A 24174-nucleotide genomic window follows, 5' to 3' on the forward strand; every position below is an offset into this window, starting at 1 on the left:
GGGTGAGGTGGGGGTGGGGTTGAAGCCATTCTCCGTCTTCCTTCGGGACAGGGTCAGAGGGAATGCACTGAGCCTGCTGGAAAGACAACGGAAAGAACTTCCCTGCAGGCAAGGACCTGGGATCCAGACAGGGAAAAGAGTATATGGTTTCCATCCCAAAGAAGTCTCAGCGCAGGCCTCTCTCATCTGGGGCGAGGACAAGGCTGGGATAGCCTCTAGAGACATTGATTCCCAGTCTTTGTTTTACATAGTCAAGACACGCAGAATGGTGTCCACGTGCACAACTCTCGCAGTTTAATATCCGGTCAGCAAAGCTGCCCTGACCACTGCAGCCAGGGGTCTGGGGACCCAGGGCAAGAAGGGCGGAGAGTGGCGGGGATGTCTCCAGAGAGGCGCTGGCCTGTCGTCCCTGCCCTGTCCCGCCCCGCCCAGCTCGGGCTAGCTTTCCTTCTCGGAGCCTCCGGGGACTGAGACCAAGAAGCACGGCCTCCCGGGACCAGGATCCAGGGAAGGCCCGGAGATGGCGCCGATCCTCAAAGGGTCCAAGCCACTGGGGGCCAACCTGGAACCCTCCACCGGAGCTCGCGGGAATCGCCGCTGAGTCAGCAACGCACGCGCGCGCCCGCGGTCACTCTGGCCCCGCCCCTCTGGCCCCGCCCCGTCCGCTTAGAGCCTCGGTTAACCCCTTCCTACCCAGAACCGCAGGAACGTCGCCTGAGAAGCCTCCACTCCATTCGAAGACCACGGGATGCCCTAGAATCCCGTCACTCTACACTCCCAACTGGAGTTCAGTGAGTTGTGCGCTCTAAATTAGATTTTATTTCGGGCCCTGGACTGCACTTTCCCGGAGTCTCTGCCTCAGCTTCTACACCTCGAAAAGGTGACTCAGATCGAGGAATTGGACTCCATCCACGGACGGAAGGCTACACCTCTAGGACTGTGCCTGGTGCAGGTAGCTAAGGCTCTTTCCTTTCTTACGAACCCTGTGACGAGACAGCAGTCGGAGGGCAGCACTCGGAGCCTTCCTCTATGCCCTATGGGCACTTTGTTCTCCAAAGCTCTTGCCCAAGAGCGCTTTTAATTTGTTGGTTGGTAAGCCAAGAGTTAAAACAAGAGCTTGAAGGCGGGCTTCCGTGACATCACTAGCAGTTCGCGTCTGACCTCAGAGGCGGGGGCGTGGCTAACATCACTCTGCCCCCTCCCTCCCTATTCCCCGGCCCCTCCCCGCTGTCACCAAGCCAGGGGCACATGATGCAACCCGCCGCGGTTCAGAAGGTTGATTGGTGGCCGCGCCCGGCGCCAGGCACAGGGATTGGACAGAGGAGGCTGTGACGAAAACTGGACACAGCCCTGAAAAGAAGGGAGGAGAGAAAGAAGAGGGAGGGGGGCCCGAAGAGGAGGGGGTAGGGGAGGCGGGGTCCCGGCACTGTGCTCGCGCCCCTAGCGCGCCAGTCCCCGGGCTGCAGGGAGCGCAGCGCGCGCGGCCCGGGCTCCGGCCACCGGACGCTCTACCGGACACGACCCTCCTTGGAGCTTGGACAACTGCCCACCTCGGACACTGCACCGGACACTGCCCCCCACAGGGCTGGACACTACAACGGACACTACTTCCCAGCTCCGGACATTGCTCCCTCTCCCCCACCCCCAGCCCTGGACGCTTCCCCCCCTCCCCCTCCGGGGGCCCAGACTCCGAGCCCCCTGCAGGCTCCAGCTAGCGACCCTTTGCACCCCAGCGCCAGACACCACCTCCTCCCAGTCCCCCACTCCCTTTCCCTCCTCCCGCCTCATCTTTCTCCTGCTCTGGTCGGAGCCCCGCCAGTTTCTCCGACCCCCTGCAGCTCGGCCTCGGCTGCCCGCGCCCCCATCCCGCGGCTGCTCGCCCGGATGCCTCTCCCCGGGGGATTGTGGTGGCTCCTCTGCTGCCGTCGAGGCTTTACTCTTCTGCACCGGGACTACGGGGACGGCGAGCTTAGCGGGGACGGGGACGAAGACGAGGACGAGACCTTTGAGCTACGGACCCCGAGTCCAGCGGGCGGCGGGAGGGTAAGTCCCCGGGGGGTTTGGAGTCTTGTCTCAACCCCTCTCACTACAACCGGCCGTCAAGCCTAATCCTGGTTCAGACGCCAGCAAACGCCGTGTGGACTGGGGTCTCAGGAGACGTTTTTGCCTGGGGGCCCGAAGCCCCCGAGAGCTCCAGCAGCAGCCCGCCTTGGGATGTGCCTGTGGGCCTCGCGCAGCACGCTGGGCGCTGTCCACCTGCTGGGGGCCCTGAGGCAGGGGAGGTGTCACGCCTGGCCCGACCTGGCCGTGCCTCTCCCTTCCCCGCCGGGCCCGCGTCCCATCCCGTCTCCTTCCGCCTCCGCCAGCGCCGAGGAATGTGGCGAGGCCGGCTGGGCAGCTCGGACGCCTGGGTCCGCTCCGCTCCCAGTTCACGAGCGCAGGGCGCTGGGGCCAGATGCGGGAGTTCCCGCCGCAGGAACCTGGGCGAGGGGAAGCAGGTATCCTCAGATTGGGGTCCGTGGCGGGGGCTCCATGGAGAGGGAGCTGGGGGCCACAGCTCTCCGAGGACCCCTCATCGTTACCCTGGCAGTCAGGACAGAAGTCTCCGCCCTTCTTGGTGAGGCTCCTCGGGAATCCCTGAGGGAATGGTGAGAGACACTCGGCTCTGGGGTTTCGTCGATTCTTGCCGTGGGGAAACTGAGGCTCTACTGATGTGGGGGAGGATCATCCCCTTACGTCCCGTCTCTGATGCCCCTACACCCCAGGCACCAGACTTCGGGCAGCCAGACTCTGTGCTGTGGCCTGGGTCAGGCTCCCATCCCCCGCCCAGGGGTCCCCAGCAGGCCCAGTGGCTCATTGCCCGGGTGGGGCGGGCTGCGCCGCTGGGGCCGGCGCCAGCACCTGGCGGAGGCGGAGGGCGGATAAATATAGAGGGGGGGAGGGAGGGAAGGAGGGGACTGCGATTAGGGTAGTTGGTCTAAGAGAGGGGTCAGCACCTGCCCCTACGGTGGTGTGGCTGAGAGCCCCTCTTGGCCCCACCAGAAAATAAGAGGACCTGTGCCCCCTGAAGGCACAGGACCCAGGCATCCCCAAGCTTCCAGCCTCGGCAGGGTCGGCTTTGTGAACCACTGCCATTGCGTCCCTCATGCTCCACCTCCACCCCCTCCCCCCAGAGCTTGGGGACAGGTGTCCCTGGTCCCCCTCCCCCCGCCTCCTGGCTTTAGCTGCCTGGTCGCAATGGGACCCTGGCACAGTTCCTGCCTGACCTGGCTCCTGGATGGGTTTTCAGCCTCTCTTAGACCCCAATCTACAGTAGAAGTTCCAGGGCAGGAAGGTGGGATGGGGGAGGGAGGGCAAAATCCTGGACTATACTCTCCATGCATGGTATTCTTCAGCCTGGCCTGAGCCCCAGCAAAAGGGCAGGGTCTCTACCTACGACTGAGTTTCAGCGGTGTCTGTGGGAGAGGATAAGACGCTCTTGAAGAAACTCCTATACTGAAAGGGTTCCTCTTCCCTTCATTCACCTCCATGCCTACCACCTGCCTGCCAGCCTGAATGCCCACCAGCCAAAGAAGGGAAAATGGGGGGGGGGTGACTTCGAGTCTGCCAGAGCAAGAAAGGACTTCACCCACCACTCCCTTTTCAAAGATTGGGAAGCTAAGACCCAAAGACTCGAAGGGGCTTGCCCAGGTTCCACAGCGAGTTTCTGACTGGAATTAATGGTTGAGCTGGTATTAGAACCCTGGTCTCCTGACTCTGCCGGGTGCCTTTCCTACTCTTCCCCAACCCGACTGCCTCTTGAATCAGAGACAAGGCGAGAGTCTTGGCTTCTTAGCTTGGGTTGTTGGATAGAGACTGGTGGAAGGGGCAAGTCCAGTGGCTTCAACTCGCTGGGTCACAGTCACAGTCACCACCCCACGCCTTGATTCCTCAATCCCCTGAGCTGTGCTGTCCCAGAGCAGAAGCCACTGGCATCCTACAAGGAGGGTTCTGAGCCTGAGGGCTGCCCTGCCTGTTTCCCCAGGGCCCCCTAGATGTGACGCTGACTCAGCCTATGCGGAGTGGGCCAGTTTCAGACAGGTGAGCCCAGCCCCTGCAGTCCCATGGTCTGGAGACCCCAGCCGGTCCCTGGGACCCCCATCCTCTCCTTCTTCCCTCATGTGGTTGTGCAATAAGGGAGAGGCCTTATGCCGGACGCTGTGGTTTGGCCAGGGTCCCGGGGGGCGGTCCGGCTGGGGGCGCGGGGAGGAAGGGGGGGTCCAGGCTATTTCTGGTTCGAGGTCAGAATGGCCCAGCGGTTCCCACAGCCTGGGGGAGGGGTGCCCAGCCCGGGAGTAGGCACCCCTCGCAGCCTGCCTGGGGAGCCCTTAGAGAAGAGCCTCCTGGAGGCGGGGTGCAGGACCGGCAGGCTTGCCCAACCCTCGCTCCCCTCTTGCCCAGGCTGCAAAGCTGGGAGGAGACGCGGAGCCTCATCCCGGAGAAGGGGCCGTCTGAAGACGACCCAGATGTCGTCGTGAAAGGTGGGGATCCACCTCATACGCTCTAGAGGCCCCATCCCAACCCTCCAAGGGATGCTGTCTTATCCTGCTGATCCCCCTTCCTGCCTTCTCCCCGAAGGTTGGCTGTACCGCGAGCCCCGCGGAGGAGGGGCGCGGCCCTGGTTGCCCCCGCGCCGAGCCTGGTTCGTGCTCACGCGGGACTCCCTGGACCAGTTCAGCAGCAGCGGGAAGGGGGCGAGGCGGCTCGGGAGCCTCGTGCTTACCAGCCTGTGCTCGGTGTCCGGCCCTGAGCGCAGGCCCAAGGAGACTGGTGAGACCTCCTGGGGATTCTCCTACCTCCCCAGGCAGCTGCCCCAGCCAGCCCTGATTGCCTGCCCCCCGCGGCCTCTCTTTCCCCCAGGTCTGTGGTCAGTGACCGTGTCTGGCCGGAAGCACAGCGTTCGGCTCTGCTCACCTCGCCAGTCGGAGGCAGAGCGCTGGGGGGTGGCGCTGCGGGAGGTGATCGCCTCCAAGGCGCCTCTGGAGACCCCCACCCAGCTGCTGCTCAGGGACATTCAGGTGCGAGGGAGAGAACTCCATGGAGAAAGAGGAGGGTGATGGACCCATAAGCTTTCCAGCTTCACGGGGGAGCTCCCTTCTCCATCACTGAGATCATTTCTCTGGCCTCTAGGAGAGTCGTGGGGACCCAGAAGCCGTGGCCCTTATTTACAGAAGAAACCCGATTCTGAGGCACACCAGTGGAGCCCTGTATGCCCCACTCCTGCCTCTGCCGTACGGAGTCAGTACCCCAGGTGAGTGGTGCCATGGCCCAAGTCCCTGCGATGGGGTCTACTTGATAGGGACCTAGGAGTCCTCAGAGGACTAGCCCCTAGCCCCTCATTTTTCAAAGGATGAAGATGAAACAAGAAGCGGAGCAGACTGATACCCAGGGTAGAGGGGGAGGGAAGCCAGCACAGAAAGTAAAGACCCCCTTTGACTGACTACCTTCTCTTTGGGTCTCATTCTGACTACCGATGTCCCTTCACTCACGGGCTTTTACACTCTCTCTCTTGTTCTTTCATTATGCTCTCAACACCATGACAGACTTCCTTTACAAGTGGTGGAAAAGCCACCACCTCAGGAGAATGTGCTGGCCTCATTTAGCTACACTTCTCCCCAAAAGGGTATAATGACAGGCCCAGGTTCTCAAGCTAGAGGAATAAGGGGAGCTGGGAGAAGAACCTTGGTTTTCTGACTCTCAGTCCAGCCTGTTTTCTGGCCCACAGTGATGACTCTCAGTACCTAATTACAGCATCCACGGTTTGACTCTGTGTCCTTTAGTCTATCCCTCCAAGTTACTAGGGCTTCCCTGGTGGCTCAGATGGTAAAGAATCCACCTGCAAAAACAACCTGGGTTTGATCCCTGGGTCTCGAAGATCCCCTGGAGAAGGGAACGGCTACCCACTCCAGTATTCTTGCCTGGAGAATTCTATGGACAGAGGAGCCTGGCAGGCTACAGTCCATGGAGGAAGCAAAGAGTCACTACATGGAGAAGCAAAGTTACACGACTGAGCGACTAACACTTTTTCCCAAGTTACTAACTTGAAGCCTAGCCTTAGTGGGTCTAGAGGGGGAGATTCCTGGGAGGCAGAGGTTGAATTTGGCTCCGTGGGGACCATTGCTTTCCCTTCACTCTTCCTGTCCTTCGCACTCTCCCCCTCCTTGCCACCCCTGTCCCCTTGTACTCCCTCTGACCTTCCGGCGGTTCACACCTTCCTCCCAGGGCCCATCTTTGTTTCCCCTCTCCAAACCGTCCCTCCGCCCCCACCCTCCCTCAGGTCCCGGCTACGCGCCCTTGCGCGAGGAGGCCGTGAGGCTGTTCCTGGCGCTGCAGGCCCTGGAGGGGGCGCGGCGCCCCGGGCCCCTGATGCAGGGTGTGCTCCAGACCTGCCGGGACTTGCCCGCGCTCCGAGACGAACTCTTCCTGCAGCTGGCTAAGCAGACCTCGGGCCCCGCGGGGCCCCCCGGGCCGCCAGCTACCCAAGACCCCGCGACCCTGCGGTACTGGCAGCTCCTCACTTGCATGAGCTGCACTTTCCGGCCGGGGGGAGCCGTACGGGGACACCTCCTCGGGCATCTGGAGAGGTGAGAGGGGAGGCGTGGGGGTAAAGCCAAGGCGAGGGAGCGGAGGGAGCTGGGAAAGAATGGCAGGCCATTCCAAAGGGTTTGGCAGATGGAGAACTTGGACCCAGAGAAGGGAAGGACTTGCCCAAGGTCAGGGCCGCTGCTCCAGAGCGCAGTGCCTTTGTGGGAATCACAAGTTCATACCCCACTTGCCGGCGGAGGAATTACAAAAAAGGCTCCCACTTTGGGCAGAAGAATTATTAAAAGGCTGTTTTTCCTCGGGGCTGATGCAGTCCAGTGCCAGGACTTTAAGGTTGGAAGGCAGAATGCGGCTGGAGTTTGGATTTCAACCCAAAGGAGGAGCATGGAAATTTTGGGAAGTGGGAGGGGGCAGATAGGCTGCCAAGGGCCTTAGAAAGTAATTCCGCTCCTTACAGAGCATGGGGGTGGGGTGGTGTTTAGATTCAGAACAGCTGGTGGTGCTGCCTTCAAGGAACTTAGAGTTGGAGGGGAGGGAATCGGGCGAGGTGAAATAAAGTCTGAGTTAAAAAGGCAATAGGGAGGAAGAGAAGAAAAGTCCTGGGAGCATTAACCCTCCAGTTCTCCCTAATCCAGGACTGAACAGGCGCTCCCGGACTCGGAACTGGCGGAATATGCGCGCTTCATACGGAGAGCGCTGGGCCGGACGCGCGGCCGGGAGCTAGTGCCATCGCTGGCCGAGATTTCCGCGCTGAGCCGACGGCAGGAGTTGTTGTGCACCGTGCACTGTCCGGGGGCTGGTGCCTGCCCTGTGGCCATAGACTCCCACACCACGGCGGGAGAGGTAAGACCAGAGAGGACCCCGGAAACCGAAGCCTCCCAGCGTCCAGTGCCTGGGGTGCCTGGACCCCAGGTTTGCCCGAGTCTGAGAGTCATCAGTTGGGTAAGGGCTGCGTGTGGCGGGACTAAGAGACCTGAAAGATCCCTCCAGTTGAACCCTTCCAGAAGTACTGGCAGGCCCCCTGCGCGGTCTGAGCCTGACTTTCCTCTTATGCTCCCTGCCTTGCAGGTGGCTCGAGAGCTGGTGGGGCGGCTGGGCTTGACCCGGAGCCGTAACACATTCGCGCTGTACGAGCAGCGAGGGGCGCAGGAGCGAGCCCTGGCCGGGGGGACTCTCGTGGCCGACGTGCTCACCAGGTTTGAGAAGTAAATGTCCAGCCCCAGCCCTGCTCTCCGTTAGCCCATTGGCCTCTCCGCTTCGATCCATCCCTAAGTAAACGTTTACCGAGCGCTGGCCTCCGCACGGTGAAGTTCACAGGCGGATTCCTGCCCGCCGGCGGTTTGCAGTCGGGCTTCCAGGCTCGCCTCCGCGGTCCACTCAGCCCGGGCGGGCCCCGCCCCCAAACACCTGGCCTCGCCTCTTTCCCCTGGGCAGCGCCTTCGGGGCCCTGCTACCCGGCCGTATCGCTCCCTTCTTTTTTCTGCAGCTTGGCGGCGGAGGAAGCCGGGCTGGAGGACCCGCCGGACACCGGTTGGAGACTGTGTCTGCGTCTTCACGGACCTCTGCACCCTGAGGGGCTGTCCCCAGATGGTCACGAACTGCCCTTCCTCTTTGAGCAAGTGAGGCTCTCCTGTACTCATGCCCGGGGGAGACCCCCCTAGCCTGAACCCCTTCCTTTCTGGGCCTTCGCTTTTCGTCGTTATGACAACCCCGGGGGAGGCGGTGCTCCAACCCAGACCTACAGTTCGGTTCCCCGAGGTGTCTTCGCGACGGTACCCGCGACTCCTGTGCTGATGCCCGCTGCCTCCCCGTAGGCTCACGCTCTGCTGCTGCGTGGCCGGCCACCCCCGCCCGACGACACGCTGCGCGCCTTGGCGGCGCTGCGGCTGCAGAGCCTGCACCGGGACTTCTCCCCGCGGGCGCCTCTGCCGCGCCTGGATCGCTTGCTCCCCACCCCGGCCCGGCCGCGTGAAGATCCTCCCCGCCCGCTGCCCAGGCCTCCCCACTCCGCCGCCCTGCTGGCCGGGGCGATCTGGAGCCCGAGCCTGGCCAAGAGGCGGGCGGAGCGGGCCCGGCACGGCGGGGCCGGCCGCACCGCGGGAAGCGTGGCCCGCGAGGGAGGAGGTGGCGCCGGCAGGGCGGCTGCTGTGCTGGGAGGCTGGAAGCGGCTACGGGGCATGGGCCGAGCTGAGGCCATGGCTGCCTACCTGGCTCTGGCGGCGCAGTGTCCAGGGTTCGGCGCTGCTCGGTATGACGTTCTGGAGCTGAGCACGGTGAGGGGGAGAAGGGAGAGGGGGACTCTGGTGGCCCAAGCCCCACACCTTTGCCCCAGAGCCACAGGCCCCCGCTGTGGGTCACTGTGCTCCCTACACCCAGCACAGCTGCCCATCTCAAAGCCCAGGAGTCACTGTCCCTGACGCCCTCACTCTCTGGAGCTGTGGATCATGTTGGGGGGGGGCGGGGACCAGGAAACGTCTTGCTCACAGCCATCTCCCCCCACCAAAAATAATGCAGCAGGGTCCCCTCTTTCCACCCTGACTCTGCCTGTCTGTCCACCTATGCAGGAGCCTGGTGGGGGCGCTCCACAGAAGCTATGCCTGGGCCTGGGAGCCAAGGCCATGTCCCTCTCGCGGCCCGGTGAGACAGAGCCCATCCACAGCGTCAGCTATGGCCGTGTGGCCGCCTGCCAGCTAATGGGCCCCCACACCCTGGCCTTGAGGGTGGGAGAGAGCCAGCTCCTCCTGCAGAGTCCCCAGGTGAGTGGGAAGAGGGTGTAGAAGGAGGAAAGGAGGGAGAGGGTGTTAAGAAACATTTATGAAACATTGAGCATGGGCCAGGCACAGCTCTAGACCTTAGGGATCCCGCAGTGATCAAAGACAAACTCAAGGAGCTTGAGTTAGTACCGGCCATCAGACACTAAACAAGGAATCAAAGACTGTTAAAGATAGTGACAGATGCTATGAAGGAAAGGGTAGTGAGACACGAAGTGACTGGAGGGGATCAAAACATTAGATAGGATGGTCAGGAAAAGCTACTCAACACCACCCAAAGGGAGATCCTGGGACACAGCTTTCCAGGCAGAGGGACCTGCCAGGGCAAAGGTCCCGAGATGAGACTCGCCTTAGGATAACAGAGGAGCAGAAGTGTGATAGGCACAGGGTGAGGGAGAGTGGTGATGAGGAAGGAAAGGTTGAGGAGGGCAGCTCACAAGGCCTTGGGAAGGAGCCTGGGTGGAGGATGAGACAAAGGAGAACTCACTGGCCCCTTTTGTACTCTGACCTCTGCCCTCTCTTAGGTGGAAGAGATCGTGCAGCTGGTGAATGCCTACTTGGCCAACCCCTCCCCCGAGAGGCCCAGCAGCAGCCCTCCTCCATGCCAAGACCTGCCAGACACCTCCCCTCCCAGCCAGCACCCGGGCCTGGACGAGCCCCAGGGACAGTCTGGCTGTTTGGGGCAGCTGCAGGACTGAGCTTGCCAAGAGGTCACGACCTCCCTCTTGCCTCCAGCCTGGATCTGGACTACTCTGAGATTTCAGGGAACCATGGACCCTTTTGGCCCTGCAGGGACAGGGCATACCCCACATGCAAGGGCTGCAATGGGTGCAGACAATTTTCTAGTTTGTTTCTTAATTTATTTGTAGAAGAGAAGCAAAAAAAAAAAAAAAAAAATCCTTATTTACACAAACCCTTCCTGTGGGAGTGTTGTCAGTGGGACAAGTTGGAGCCCCAGAGCTCAGAGCTCCACCCCCAGGGACGCCCACACTCCCAGGCTTTTACCAGCACTGAGAGGAGTCTGAACACCGCGGGGCTCCACCCTCCTTGACCTTCTAGATTTAACCTCCTCGTAGCCAGTATGCTGCCCTAGGGTGGTGGGTGGGGCAGACAAGAGGGCAGTTTTGGAAGCTGGCAATTACTCATCCTTCTTCCATTGAGTGGCATGGGGGTGGCCTCTTGGCGTCCCTGAGGCCCGAGGGCAGTGAGTCACCAGGACTGGCACTACCCAGTCCTACCCTGCTGTCCAGCTTCTGGGTCTTAGCTGGGACCATCTTTAATGTGCCTACTGCTTTGGGCCTGGAACAGAAGAAGCCTGGAGCAGGATCAGACCCAAGAACTTCTCTGGCAGACAATGAATTGATCGGGATGGGCTCAACTTTACTCCTGAGCTGTTAACTGCTTTATCAGATCGAGCTGAATTGGGTTAACTCCTGAGGATCTAAATGCCTTGGGCCTGGGAATCCAGAGTCTTGGCTTTCTTGACTTGCTCAGAATGCTGCAGGCCTTCTTTTAGCAGCCTCCACAGCCTCTGCCCTGAGTGGAGGAGGCTGGGGCAATATGAGCTATGTATCTCCACCCTCGGGCAGGACCTTAGGCACAGAGGAGACAGCAGACATCAGTAACACTCGTAGTCTTGAGAGTAGGACTGACTCCAGTAAAACAGCCTGGTTCTAGGCAGGGATGCTCATGGAAACAATGGACACAGATTGGGACCACCTGGTAAGACTAGAGCAGGTAAAGCCTACCCTACCAACACATGCCTGGGAACTGCGAGGCACCACGGAGATCCTTTCATTGTCCCCCATATTCACCTACCAAGGCCTGACAGTTATTCACAGACCAAGGCCTGACTATATTCACAACTAAGCTTTATTACTTTATTAGAGCTAAATAAGCATATCAAGGGTGATGTCACCAAAAGGAAGAAGCAAGGCCCACTCTTGGGTTGGAGAAGAATCTAGAACCTTGTTGGTGAGGGGAATTTGGACCAGAGGAACCAAGTATGATGGGGCGGTGCTTACTGTCCAGAGGGTGCAGTAGGGAGGACTCACTGCTCCTGGGTGCCCCAGGAGATGTAGTCTGGTCGAGTGGCTGCATGGTACTCATCAATCAGCTCCTGCACAACCTCCCTGGACCTGTCCAGCTCGTCAAAGTTCTCCTTAAAGATGTCCTCCTTCCGGAACTGTTCCAGGAAGGCCTCCCGCTTCCGCAGCTTGTCATACTGCTGGCAGGAACTTTCAAAGAGCTGAAAGAGATAAAAGTCTCCAGGATGGGAGCCAGGGGGAGACAGGGGGGTGGACTGGATCTGGTGGAGAATGATGAAGGTGGAAAAGAGGGGCCAAAGCAGACCAGGCAGCCAGGCTCACCGAGGAGATGCTGGTGTGGTTGGCCATCATGAGCCCACTGACCCTGTGGGCAGAAGGCAGGTAGGGAGACTTCCTAGACAGGGCCACCTGGATGCTGGCAGGGCCCCACGGGATGAAGTTGGCCAGTTTCCGTTCCCGGATCCTCTGCAAGCTCTTGTGGACCTGGGGTGGGCACAGGGATGGTGGTGGTAGCCTCTCCTCTACCCCCGTGGGCTCCGGAGGTAGAACGAAGGGGCCTCACCCACCTGGGTGGGGTCCACCTCCCCCTGGATGATGTTGAGGATGGCGATGTAGCAGTGGTTGGTCTGGCGATCCCGACCTGTGGACACCATCACGTTCTTGGGCTGCAGCAGTCGCCTCATGACATCCAGGACCGTGGTCTTCCTCACGCTGGCCACCTGAGGGGAGAGGGGCCACAGGGCAGCCCGGTACTCAGAGTATAGTCAAGAGACACATGGACAGAGAGCACGAGATGACGCACAGCCCCATCAGATGCGGGGGAGCCTGGTCTCTCTGGGGAGTGGCCTTAGATTCAGGTCCTCACTGAGGGATCAGAGATCTCAGTCCCCCAGAGCTCAGCTAACTCATGTCCTTGTGCAGGAGCATCAGCAGACCCCGTACAGCCCCGGCCCTGCAGGGCGCCACAGGCAGGGGGAGAGGAGAGCAAGTCAGCCAGCAAGCAGGGCCTCCGGGTGCAGCCGAGAGAAGGGAAAGGCTGGTCAGGGCCTGCTGGGCCCGAGGGCTGCTCTTACCGACTGGTCCGTGGTGAGGGGCGTGTAACCCGTCATGAGGAAGTGGAGCCGTGGCGTGGGGATGAGCGAGGCGATGAGGCCGATGAGGTCGTTGTTCATGTAGCCGGGGTAGCGCAGGGTGGTGGTGCTGGCTGACATGATGGTGGACACCTGGGGACAGGGTGCCGGGTCACGGGCCTTGTCCTGGGGGCCTCCCTTCCCTAGATGGTGCTTCGGGAAGGAGGGAGTCCAGGAGTGGGGGGCTCACCAGCTGGTTGATCTGGGAGAACGAGGGATTCTGGATGTGCAGGCGGTCTGTGGCAATCCGGTTCAGGGCCGTGTTGTCCAGCACCACCTGGGGGGACAGAAGAGGGTCACAGCACCTTTTTGAGGAGAAAGGGGGCAGAGAAATAGGTTATTAGCTTAGTCCCCCTCTACACTCCAAAACTAGGAAGCAGGTATATTCATTTAAAGGGCAAGTACTGTCTCTGGGGCATCAAGAGACACTTTTCTACCATCCAGTGCATTAGAGAAATATTTGACTGTCCAACATGTGCCATGCATGGTACCTGGCTCTGGAGAAACCATAGAGAGTAAAACAAGCATGGTCTTCCCCCTCACCAGGTCTATAGTCTAGAGCAGCAGTCCCCAACTTTACCAGTTTCATGGAAGACGATTTTTCCATGGACCGGGGTAGGAGTGGGGTTTCAGAATGATTCAAGTGCATTACATTTATTGTGCACTTTATTTCTATTATTGTTACATCAGCTTCACCTCAGATCATCAGGCATTAGATCCCAGAGGTTGGGGACCCCTGGTCTAGAGAAGGGAGAGTGGCATTGAATATAAAACAACAGAAAAGTATAGCTATGCCTGAAATAAGCACAAAGGAATTTGACCTTGTCTGGGTGGTCAGGGAAGGTTTTGCTAAGAAAGTAACCATTAGGCTGAGAGTGGAAACATGAGTAGGTATTAAATAGGCTAAGTGGAGACATGTGGGAGGGGGGTGTTACTTTGTTGAGAGTCCTGCTACCTAAAGGAACTATGAGAAGCTTGGGGTCAGGTTCTTACTTCATACTTTGGGCCACCAGGTATGGCTTTGTTGGTTGTCTGTTCTCTGGGCAAGGGCTTGGGAAGGGCAGAGTGTAGGTGTCTCACTGGTTTGGGGAGGTAGGCCAAAGGCCCCACTTCCTCCTCCCATGCTCACCACACAGTCGGCGTTCTGGGTCAGCCTCTTGAGTGTGAGCAGTGAGTTGTAGGGCTGGACCACCACATCGCTCATCTCATCCTGATTGGGAAACACTGAGTATGTCTGTACCAGCTTCTTGGGGTACCTGGGGGTGAGGAAGAGGGAAACGGGAAGGTAGCAGAGTGAATTGCAAGGACTCTCATCACTGCCTCTCTTTGTCTTCTCCAGGGATAACGGGGGCCAATCCTTTCCAAGTGCCACCAAGGTCTTAAACAAAAGGAGTGAGGGCAGAACTGACTTGCTCAGAATGCTGCAGGCCTTCTTTTAGCAGCCTCCACAGCCTCTGCCCTGAGTGGAGGAGGCTGGGGCAATATGAGCAATGTATCTCCCAGAAGCCAAAAAAGATAAACCTGAAGCATCAAACCTCCCTCCCTCCTAGGTCCTCTCCCCCACCTATGCAGACTCCCTGTTTCCTGAGAGTTATTGCTTCCAAGATGTTCCCTGGGAGGCCAGGCTCTGTTCCTACTTATAACTGAAGGGCGGTAGGAATAGGGCTTTCAGTCCAAAAGAAAAAAGTGACAAAAAAAAAAAAGACATTACCCAGGGAAACAGAGCTAATGCCCTCTCTCCAAACACAGGCTTACCTGTCATTCAATCGCTCCAAGAGGTAGGAGCCCAGGCCAGAACCGGTCCCCCCAGCGATGGAATGACACAGCACAAAGCCCTGAAGGGGGAGGAATGGAGAGGCAGTCTCCAGGGATCTGGGGGAGAGACTTCAGGCTTGTCTCATGGCCCACTCCCAACCCGCTCAAGTCTCAGGGCTTCCTGTATACCCATCCAGTGTGAGGCTCCTTGAGAAAGAAGGAGCTGATGCCATCCAGATTAGGATCTTCTTGAGGACACAGACTGTACCTTATTTACTTCACCATCTCACATCTGATACTTAATGAAAGAGTTATGAATTGAATTGCCCCATCACACATCTGATCAGGCTCTTTGTGACCCCATGGACGGACGGTAGCCCACCAGGATCCTCTGTCCATGGAATTTTCCAGGCAACAATGCTGGAGTGGGTTGCCATTCCTTTCTGCAGGGATCTTCACGACCCAGGGATTTGAACCCAGGTCTCCTGCATTGCAGGCTGATTGCTTATCCTGAGCCACCAGGGAGGCTACCTCTTGACTTTCCCCAGCACTTTTCAGCTTCCTCGCTCCTCTCCCCTAAAGGGGCAGAACCTCACCTCTAGGCTGTCACTTCCATCTGCTTCTCGGTCTATGATGTCAAAGATGTCTTCATGGATTTTCTCACCCTGTATAGAGACATGAGGAAGGCAGAGACATCTATAGAGACGTGAGGATGATGTTTCTGGAGAGCATTTCTTTTCAGCACCAGTAACTCTACCTTGGGACACTGCTGATGCCTCAAGCAGAGCCCCAACTGTGGCCCTCACCCCAGAAATGCTACTTTGCATAAACTTCTCTGTGTCTGTCCCTCTTATCAGGGTAGTCCCTTGTCTCTTACTGTCAGTATGGTCTAATCACCAGACTGCTTGTGCTTGCCTTACCCCAGGAAGGGAACATCAAGAGTCTCTGGGATGGCCACCTGGATACCTGGGAGAATCCGCTGGCCCAGTTGTTGCCAGCTCCTCCTCCATGCTCTGACAAGTATATGTTCTCTGGGTTGTAGAGCTTGGCATAGGGGGAGTTGAGGATGGAGTGGATCACCCTGGGCTCCAGGTCCAGTAGCACTGCCCTCGGGATGTAGTGCTCATCATCCGCCTGTCAAGAGGAGTCCAGGATGGGCCCAATCAGCTAGGGCCTGCCCAGTCCTCCAGTCCTCCCAACTCCGGCTCCTGCCTGCCCTCCTCCTTCAAACCAGCTGCCCTGGCTTCTCTGCCCAGTGGGTTTCCCAGTACCCAAACCCTTCCCTTCAGGCCTCCTGGGCCATTGCCAACCCTGGCTAAGTCGCTGGCAGCACCTGGTAGAAAAAGACGTCCTTGCGATCAGTGCCCTCGGTGGCGAACTCCTCCACGATTCCCTCAGGGCTGATACCATGCTCGGCGCACAGCTGTTTCCAGAACTCGAACCCAACTGGGGGATGGGGAGAGACGCCTGGGTCTGCTAAAGCCCTCTAGCAGAGGGCTCTCGGGAGCCCAGGGTGAGGCTCAGACAGTCTCACACATTCAAGGGTGGGCCCAAGACGCCCGGGTCTGGGAGCCGTGACAGCTCAGGGTTAGAGGCATGTCTCTCGTTCTGAGTGTCTGAGACCTGGTTCATCATGCGCAGTAGGGCAGGGGGTTTATGGGAGGGAAGCGGGGCGGGGGTGGGGTGGTGGTGCTGGAGGATGCCAAGCACTCGGGTGGGACCCGAAGGGGCAGAACCGGAGACTAGCTGGGCCCGGCTCTCATTCGCTCACTCTGGTTGCCGCACTGGCCCAGCTGCAGGGTGATGATCTCCCGGGGCATCGCTCTTCAGATGAGGCCGCGCCAGCCTGGCCAGGCCCGGCGGGAGTCACGGCAGGGACAAATGCCTGGCAGCTGGGCGCGCAGGACGTGGGGAGCGCGCGCTCTCTTCTGCTTTTGACGCGGATGCTCGGTCTGCGCGTGTGCAGTGCGGGCCTCCTCTCGGCCGGCGGCCCGGGAGCCCAACCTGGGCATCATTTTCCCCCCACAGCAGTTGCAGCTGGAATTCCGCACAGGCGCGGAGTGAGGCCACGCCCCCTCCTGCCCACCCGCCCCAGCTCTGCGCCTGCGCAGTGAGACGCGCAGGGCAGCGGGGAGTGACCGGGTGTGGGGGAAGGGAAGTGAGGGAGGGGACGTCCAGGTGTCTGGAGTCACCGGCGCTCTGCTTTATAGGTAGGTGAGCGGCTCTGCCTGCTCTGCTAGGTAGAGGGGCTGAATTCAAGCTAATTTTCTTCTTTTAAATTTCTATTTTTAAATTATATGTATCTAACAAATTTTACCATTTTAACCATTTTTGATTACAATTTTGTGAAGTTAAGTACATACATATTGTTCTGTAACGGTCTCCAGCAGTCACCTCCAGAACCTTGGCACCTTCCCAAGCTACCTGTTGAACAGTAACCCGCCCTTATTACCATTCTGCTTTCTGTCTCAGTGAATTTGACTAAGTGCCTCATACAAGTGGGATAACACAGTATTTGTCCTTTTGTGTCTGGCTTGTTTCACTTAGGTAATGTTCTCAAGGTTACTCCATGTTGAAACATATATCATAATTTTATTCCTTGTTAAGGCTATATAATATTCCATTGTATGCATATACCACGTTTTGTGTTTTATCAATCCATCTGTCAATGGACATTGGCATGCTTCTACTTAATGCTGCTAATGAACATGGGTGTCTGAATATCTTGTTTGAGTGCCTACTTTCAATTTTTCTGGGTATATGCCCAGAAGCAGAATTGCTAAATCATGGCAGGATTGTGTTTCCTTTATTTGAGGACTTTCCATACTATTTCTCACAATGGCTGCACCATTTCACATTCCCACAGCAACACACATGAGTTCCAGTTTCTCCACATCTTTATCAACACTTGTTACTTAAAAAAAAAAAAAAAGCCATCTTAATGAATGTGAGGTGGTATCTCATTGTGGTTTCTATTTTATTTTAAATTTCAAAAAGTTTTAAACATGCAAGCATGATTTTGAATTTTTACTATATATTTTTTATTTTGAAAATTTACATAAATGGTATCAGAGTGTAATATCCTTTTGTATCTTGCTATTTTCACCCTACTTTAGCTTTAGTGATTTAGCTATGTTGAGACTTGTAGATTCATTTCGTTCCTTTTAACTGCTTCATAGTATTTCATTGGATGGATAAAAACAGTTTATTCTATTTCCACACAGGGGTGATTTGATTGTTTCCACTTATTTGCTGTTACATCAAATGCCTACAGGAGTTATCCACTTGTGAATGTGAAGAAAAATATCTTTACCAAGAGCTTGTGCATCTTCAACTTTACCAGGTTTGGCATATTTTTTCCTAGATGGTTGTTACCAACTTATACTTTTAACCAGCAATAGCATTCTCATTTCCCTATACTCAGTTCCACACTTGGGTTATCAGATCTTCATTTTTGTCAGCTCCAGGTAACTCATAGCTGTAACTTCCAGTTAGGATCACAATCAAAGCTGATTCAATTTTCTCTTGTTACTGATCCCTGGGAATTGCCTGTTCATTTCCTTTGCCCTTTTTTTTTTTCTATTGGGCTGTTTCTCTTAATTCAAGATATTCTACGAATTTTTTTCTTGGTTTTATGGGTTGCAAATATTATGGGTCTATGGTTTGTCTTTACCCTTTGTATATGATGTCTTTTGCCTCAGAGACGATTTTCATTTTAATGTAGACAAAGTTACCCATCTCTTCGGTTATGATTTGCACGTTTTATTCCTTCTTAAAGGACCTGCCTCTTCTCCCACTATCTTAAAGTTGTCCTTCGCTGTTTTCGTCCCAAAGCCCAAAAGTAGTTTTGCTTGTTTCTTGTAGGTCTTTAGTGCATCTGGAACTTATTTGGAGGCCTGCTGTAAGATAGGGATCTACTTTATCTTTTCCATATGGATGGCCAATTGTCTCCGAACCAATTATTGTAGAGTCGGTGCAGTCCGGCCTCTCCCCCACCCCCAACATTCCAAGCCCGGGCTCCGACGTGGGCTGGCTTCTGGCCGCTCTTCCGCTCGATTGGGCTGTGGGTCTGTCCCCGTCTGGCGAGCTTTTTCTGGGAGCCGCTGCAGAGACTCTGATGAGAGCACCACGGCCAAGAGTCATGCTCAGACGAGGATTTTTTTTTTTTTTTTAGGTTTTGTTTCCTCTCTCTCTCTCTCTTTTTTTAAAGGAGAACTCGGCCGCCTTCCAGCCCCGGCCGCCAAGAATCTTCTGGTCTTTAGAAGGCGCTGGCTTGCCCCACGCCTGTCCTCTCCCGGGCTCAGTTTCCCTCCCCTAACCGTACCGGGCCTCCTCGCCTGCTCCCTCTAGCTCCCGCCCTGCCGTCGGAAGAGTTCGAGCGCCCTCCCAGAGAATCCGCAAGCCGGCCGGCCGGCCTCTTCTGGGAGGATCTGGCTGCTTCCTTTGAAGTTTTGAGGGTGGGGTCGGAGCGCCTCCGTTAGCCTTGAATCTCCCCTCCCCCGACGGACCTCTCCTTAGGGCTGCCTGTCTTCAGAGGCTTTGCCAGGCCCCTCTCAGAATCCGCCCAGGTGAAGGGGACGGCTTCGGAGGTGATAGTAAACTTGCCAGGCCTCCCCTCCTTTTGAGCTTGGAATGGCTGTTTGCTTCCTTTAAAATAATAAGCTGTAAGCCCTTTAGGAACACTTGTGAAACGTGGGAATTTAATTTCCACCTTTTCTTAATTAACAATAGTGCCTTGCTCCTCCTTCTCCCAGAAGCAGGAAAACTTGAAATCTCAATTTATAGGCAAACAGGTTAGAACATGTGAATTTCTCGGAGTTGGAGAAGTTGCAGTGTTAAGTTTTCTCTAAGAAGCCATCTCTGACACGGTTGAGACTCCTCCTCCTCTGCAGAAATGGGTTGGAAACTGAGGTGCTTGTGTACATTAGCTGAGCTGAACAAAAATCCTCCCAGTTATTAGCAGGGTGTGCTTTCCATTTCTGCTGAGAACTGACCTGTCTGTCGGGGTTAAATAAGATGATGCCTGAGCACTTAGCACAGTGCCTGACTCATAGTCAACACTCAGCAAATATTAGCTGCTGTTATATCACAAGATGCAATTGGAGTTAAAATATAGTTTGGCTGCTGCTAGAGATGAAAGATCTTATTCGGGGTAAAAACTAAATGACTGATTGTTTTAAATAAATGTGAAAAAACTTAAAGCCTAATTACTTTGTGATGATCCTACAGATTCAGTTTCAGAGCAGACTTCTGTTGAGGTTGAACAGAAGGCCCAGGTTCATGGTCCATCTCTTAGGACCTGGAGGTCATTACCCACAGCTTGATTATTGAGTGCTGAGTTTAATATGTTTGGCTCTATGATCTCTGATTCAGGTTATGATAATGTAGTGGGATTTGGCCTTCCTTTGTCTGAGGCTTTGGTTTGCATCTGATAGTACATGTAGCATTTGTCAACTAACAAGTTTGTTAAATGTCCTAAGCCTTTACTGAACATTACAGATTGAATAAAACTTTAATTTGTTTTGTGGCTGCATCTTGTGCCTTACCGGATCTTAGTTCCCCGACCAGGGATTGAACCCTTAGCCTCAGCAGTGAAAGCATAGAGTCTTAACCACTGGACCCCCAGGGAATTCCCAATAAGACATTATTTTGAGAACTTCCCTGGTGGTTGAGTGGCTAAGACTCCTCATTCCCAATGCAGGAGCCTAAGTTTGATCCCTGGTCAGGGAACTAGAGTTCACGTGCCACAACTAAAAAGATTCCGAAATTGAATGATCCCGCATGCTTTAACGAAGATCAAAGATTCTACATGGTGCAACAAAGACCCAGCACAGCCAAATAAATCCAAATAAGTAAAAATAAGTAAATATTTTTTAAAAAGACATTATTGGGGAGGCACCTTTGTTTCTGGGCTTTTCTGAATGCCTGGCCTATGGTAGGCCAGGAATACAGGTATCTTGTGAAGTAATGAGGCAGTGGTGTGAAAATGAGGGTGTGTCTCAGGGTCTTGAGACTGGGATACTGTGACCGCGGGAGTTTAACTTTCAAAATGATGCCAAGGAAAAAGGTTAAACAATGAAACCAGAGAGCCGAAGCTCTTTATGTGAAAGGAGTTTTACTAAATTCATATTTTGGTTGTGAAATAGAACAAAACTGGCTATTTTGTTCTGTGTTGTTTTCTTAAGGAATAGGAAAAAGAAAATAAACCTGAAAGTAATCCTATTTGCCTATTATTTGCTTATTCTTTTATTATGCACCTACATTACACATAGCACACTAATATGAGAGGGGAATAGAGGTGTTCATGAAGTTGCAGAGGAGATAAATATACAGCAAGCTTGGTGTGTAGAGAGTATAGAGCTGGCTTAACTTGGGGTAGGGGCAGGGAGAGGCCAGAGAATTGGGGAAGACTTTTTGGAGCAGGGCTTCCCTGATAGCTCAGTTGGTAAAGAATCACTGCAATGCAGGAGACTCTGGTTCAATTCCTGAGTTGGGAAGATCTGCTGGAGAAGGGATAGGCTACTCATTCCAGTATTCTAGAGCCTCCCTTGTGGCCCAGCTGGTAAAGAATCCACCTGCAATGCAGGAGACCTTCCATCCCTGGGTTGGGAAGGATCCCCTGGAGAAGGGAAAGGCTACCGCCTCCAGTATTCTGGCCTGGAGAATTCCATGGACTGTATTGTCCATGGGGTCACAACGAGTCAGCCACGACTGAGCGACTTTCACTTTTGGAGGAGATTGTCCCTGGCCTGTCTTGAATGTCTAGTAGGAACTAGGCAGGTGGAGAAAATGGGGGTGAGGGAAAGAGAGTGGATACAAATCAGTAGGAAGAAAACACAAGCTCAGAAAAAAATGGATGGGGGACTTCCCTGGTGGTTCCAGTGGGTCCTTGCTCCCAACACAGGGGTCCCAGGTTTGATCCCTGGTCAGGGAACTAGATCCCACATGCACAAAACTAAGAGTTTGTTGCCCTAATTAAAGATCCTTGCCGAAACTTTAGACCTGACACAGCCAAATAATTTTTTTTAATATTTTTTTAAAAAGAAAAAAGGAACTTCCCTGGCAATCCAGTGGTTAAGACTTTGCCTTCCAGCGCAGAGTGTGGGTTCGATCCCTGGTTTGGAGTTAAGATCCTATGGTGCCTGTCAGCCAAAAAAACAAAAGATAAAACAGAAGCAATATTGTAACAAATTCAGTAAAGACTTAAAAATGGTCCACATCAAAAAAAAAACCTTAAAAAATAAAAAAGGAAAGATCCCTCTGACATCAGTGAGATGGGCATGCTTGAATGGAGCAACAGGCAAGCTTTCTAGCCAGGCCTGAAATGAGAAGGGCCCTGCCCAAGCGACAGATTCTAGAGATAGAGTGGAAAGAATCCACAGCAGTTCAAGATGGCTGAATGTGTCATGGAATTAAGGGAGAGTGAAGAGTCTGAGCAGACAGATTTCAATCTTGGGACATTGGGTGAAGGTAGGGCCGTGTATTGAGACGTGGGAGTTCAAGAGGAGCATGTTTGCAGAGGTTGAGAAGCCCCAGGTTTGAGAAGCCTGGGGAATATCCAGATGGAAGTCGGGGGCCGGCAGGCAACAGAGAATACAGAGGCCCAGAGCGAAGAAGCAGGGTCTAGGTGGAGAGTTGGCTGTACCCAAGTGGCAGTGGAAGCCATAGGCCTGAATAGAATCACTCAGGGACGATGCATGGTGTGGGATGTTCCTGGACTGGAAGAGGACTGGAATAGAACCCAATAGAATATAACACCTAAAGGGTAGGAAGATTTTATTGCAAAGAAAAATGAAAGAGCAAACAAAAAGGCAGAAGAAAAATTAGAGCCTATCAGTGAGGTTTGATTGCCTGCCCTCCTTGTTCCTGGCAGAGCCCTGATTTTGTTCTGCATTCCACCCCTCCTCCAAGCAGCAGTAAATCCTGATTAATCCAAGCCAACTATGGTTCTCACAATTTCCTTGCCAGCAACTGATTTAGGAAGGGATATGCGATGCAATTCAGGTCCATGAAATGTAAGGAAAGACTTCTGGGGGCTTCTGGGGAAGATCTCCTCGCTGGATAAAAGTAGATAGGAAGAGGGAATTCCCTGGTGGTCCAGTGGTTAGGATTTGGCACTTTCACTGCAGAGGCTTGCATCCAACCCCCTTAATCGGGGAACTAAGATCCTGCAAGCCACGAGACATTGTAAAAAAATGAAAGAAAATTTGCACTTCTTCAGTTGCATGTTGGCACCTGGGACTACTACAGTCATCTTTTAATTGTGCAGAGAGCATCTTGAGGATCGGAGAAGGCAATGGCACCCCACTCCAGTACTCTTGCCTTGAAAATCCCATGGACAGAGGAGCCTGGTAGGCTGCAGTCCATGGTGTCGCTAAGAGTCCGACATGACTGAGCGACTTCACTTTCACTTTTCACTTTCATGCATTGGAGAAGGAAATGGCAACCCACTCCAGTATTCTTGCCTGGAGAATCCCAGGGATGGGGGAGCCTGGTGGGCTGCCATCTATGGGGTCGCACAGAGTCGGACATGACTGAAGTGACTTACCACCATCAGCAGCAGCAGCAGCATCTTGAGGATAAGCCATCATGCTGAAGATGGTAGAGCAGAAAGAGGGAAAGCACCTGGATCCCTGATGCTGCTGCTGAGCCATCAAATTAATCAGCCCCGGAGCTGCCTTGTATCTGGATCTCTTGAAATGTGGGATAGTTCCTTATAGTTTGTTCTTGCAGCTGGAGGCAACCCACTCCAGTATTCTTGCCTGGGAAATCCCACGGATAGAGGAACTTGGCGGGCTACTGTCCATGGGGTCGCAAAAGATTTGGACACAACTTAGTGATTAAGCAACAACGGAGGTATAGCCACAGAGAAGGATACTGTAGAAATCTAGGAAAGAGAATGTTCTAGGGAGGAGATGATTTGACATCTGAGGCTGTAGGAAGATGGAGTAACATGGAGATAGAAAAGGGTCTTTCTAGTGTGGGGGATTACTAGTGACTTCAGTGAGCATAGTAACCCTGGGAGTAAAGCTAGATTGCAAAAGGTTGTATGTGTATTCTCAGTCACTCAGTTATGTCCAACTCTTTGTGATCCCATGGACTGTAGCCTGACAGGCTCCTGTGTCCATGGGATTTCCTGGGCAAGAATACTGGAGGAATGGCTTGCCATTTCCTCCTCCAGAGGATCTTCCCTGACCCAGGGATTAAACCCATGTCTCCTGCATCTCCTGGCAAAAGTTAGTTACCCTTCTACATAGTTGGCACTGTATTTGAGGAATACATTTGAGGAATATTTGAGGAAACATAAAATTAAGACATGTGGAAGATAAGGAGATGGGCAGGGTGTTTGAAACAGCAAGTTTAACATGGGGATCACAGATCACTTCCAAGGGGTTTATGGATAGAATAGACCATGAACTTAAATGGAACGAATTATATTTTGATTTTTCACTCACCTCTAATTAAAATTTAGCCTTCCTTTCCATTGTAACTGTAGGCATCACACTTCACTAGTATTGAGCAGTGCCTGTGACTCTGTGACACAGCTAAAAATCACAGCTATTTTTAGATCACATCACAGCTGATGCAGATGTTACAAAATATTGTTTATAATCTTTACTACCTGTGAATGAGTTGTTAGGCCCCCTCGAGATCTTGTTATTTAATGCATTCATGGATGACACAAAAATAAAATGAAAGAAGTTCATGTATGATTATACCATCATTTATTTGTTTATTTTGAACTGGGGCATCATGGCTTTGCATGGGCTTTCTCTAGTTGTGGCAAGTGGGGACAGCGCTTCATTGTGGTGTGTGGGCGTCTCATTGCAGCGGCTTCTCTTGCTGCAGAATACAGGCTCTAAGTGCTCAGGCTTCAGTAGCTGCAGC

At 54.4% G+C, this 24174-nt stretch overlaps 2 protein-coding genes and 1 long non-coding RNA gene across 8 annotated transcripts in view; 2 read left to right on the forward strand and 1 right to left on the reverse strand.

Moving 5' to 3' along the window:
• Positions 1-185: 185 nt before the first annotated feature.
• Positions 186-10267, forward strand: PLEKHH3 (pleckstrin homology, MyTH4 and FERM domain containing H3). Of its 5 annotated transcripts, none has more exons than XM_043468083.1 (13): positions 714-2043; positions 4025-4080; positions 4441-4520; positions 4618-4809; positions 4900-5057; positions 5170-5290; positions 6317-6623; positions 7218-7425; positions 7651-7787; positions 8069-8201; positions 8397-8855; positions 9147-9338; positions 9878-10267. In XM_043468083.1, exons 1-13 carry the CDS (start codon positions 1885-1887, stop codon positions 10049-10051), a joined length of 2376 nt encoding a protein of 791 aa, XP_043324018.1. In that variant the 5' UTR covers positions 714-1884; the 3' UTR covers positions 10052-10267. The 5 variants fall into 5 exon arrangements, with proteins under 5 accessions (XP_043324044.1, XP_043324018.1, XP_043324036.1 ...); XM_043468092.1 differs by lacking the exon at positions 714-2043 and adding an exon at positions 2099-2617 and having other exon boundaries at positions 7651-7778; XM_043468072.1 differs by lacking the exon at positions 714-2043 and adding an exon at positions 2101-2617.
• A 940-nt stretch (positions 10268-11207) lies between these two features.
• On the reverse strand, positions 11208-16331 carry TUBG2 (tubulin gamma 2). The gene is made up of 11 exons (XM_043468162.1): positions 16058-16331; positions 15620-15732; positions 15253-15420; positions 14883-14951; positions 14287-14366; positions 13661-13787; positions 12722-12808; positions 12475-12624; positions 11968-12120; positions 11723-11884; positions 11208-11601 (listed from the first exon to the last, which is right to left on the reverse strand). Exons 1-11 carry the CDS (start codon positions 16104-16106, stop codon positions 11404-11406), a joined length of 1356 nt encoding a protein of 451 aa, XP_043324097.1. The 5' UTR covers positions 16107-16331; the 3' UTR covers positions 11208-11403.
• A 56-nt stretch (positions 16332-16387) lies between these two features.
• Positions 16388-24174, forward strand: part of LOC122441541 — a 38323-nt gene continuing 30536 nt past the window's right edge. The window contains exons 1-3 of one of the 2 annotated variants that reach the window (XR_006269387.1): positions 16388-16496; positions 17511-17629; positions 18497-19556. This is a non-coding gene — a long non-coding RNA (uncharacterized LOC122441541). Of the gene's footprint in view, positions 16497-17510; positions 17630-18496; positions 19557-24174 lie in introns of those variants that run through there. The other variant, XR_006269388.1, reaches the window with a different exon arrangement.

Source organism: Cervus canadensis, chromosome 1 (assembly GCF_019320065.1).
Source record: "Cervus canadensis isolate Bull #8, Minnesota chromosome 1, ASM1932006v1, whole genome shotgun sequence".
Lineage (NCBI taxonomy): Eukaryota > Metazoa > Chordata > Mammalia > Artiodactyla > Cervidae > Cervus > Cervus canadensis.

Coding starts and splice junctions, on each gene's coding strand:
- TUBG2 (XM_043468162.1), bottom strand. CDS start 16,106: ATGCCCCGGGAGATCATCACCCTGCAGCTGGGCCAGTGCGGCAACCAG. Junction 15,421..15,619: donor AGGACGTCTTTTTCTACCAG/GTGCTGCCAGCG, acceptor TCCTCTTGACAG/GCGGATGATGAGCACTACAT. Junction 12,625..12,721: donor TCTCCCAGATCAACCAGCTG/GTGAGCCCCCCA, acceptor CCCTGTCCCCAG/GTGTCCACCATCATGTCAGC.
- PLEKHH3 (XM_043468072.1), top strand. CDS start 2,456: ATGCGGGAGTTCCCGCCGCAGGAACCTGGGCGAGGGGAAGCAGGTATC. Junction 4,810..4,899: donor GCGCAGGCCCAAGGAGACTG/GTGAGACCTCCT, acceptor TCTTTCCCCCAG/GTCTGTGGTCAGTGACCGTG. Junction 8,202..8,396: donor TGCCCTTCCTCTTTGAGCAA/GTGAGGCTCTCC, acceptor GCCTCCCCGTAG/GCTCACGCTCTGCTGCTGCG.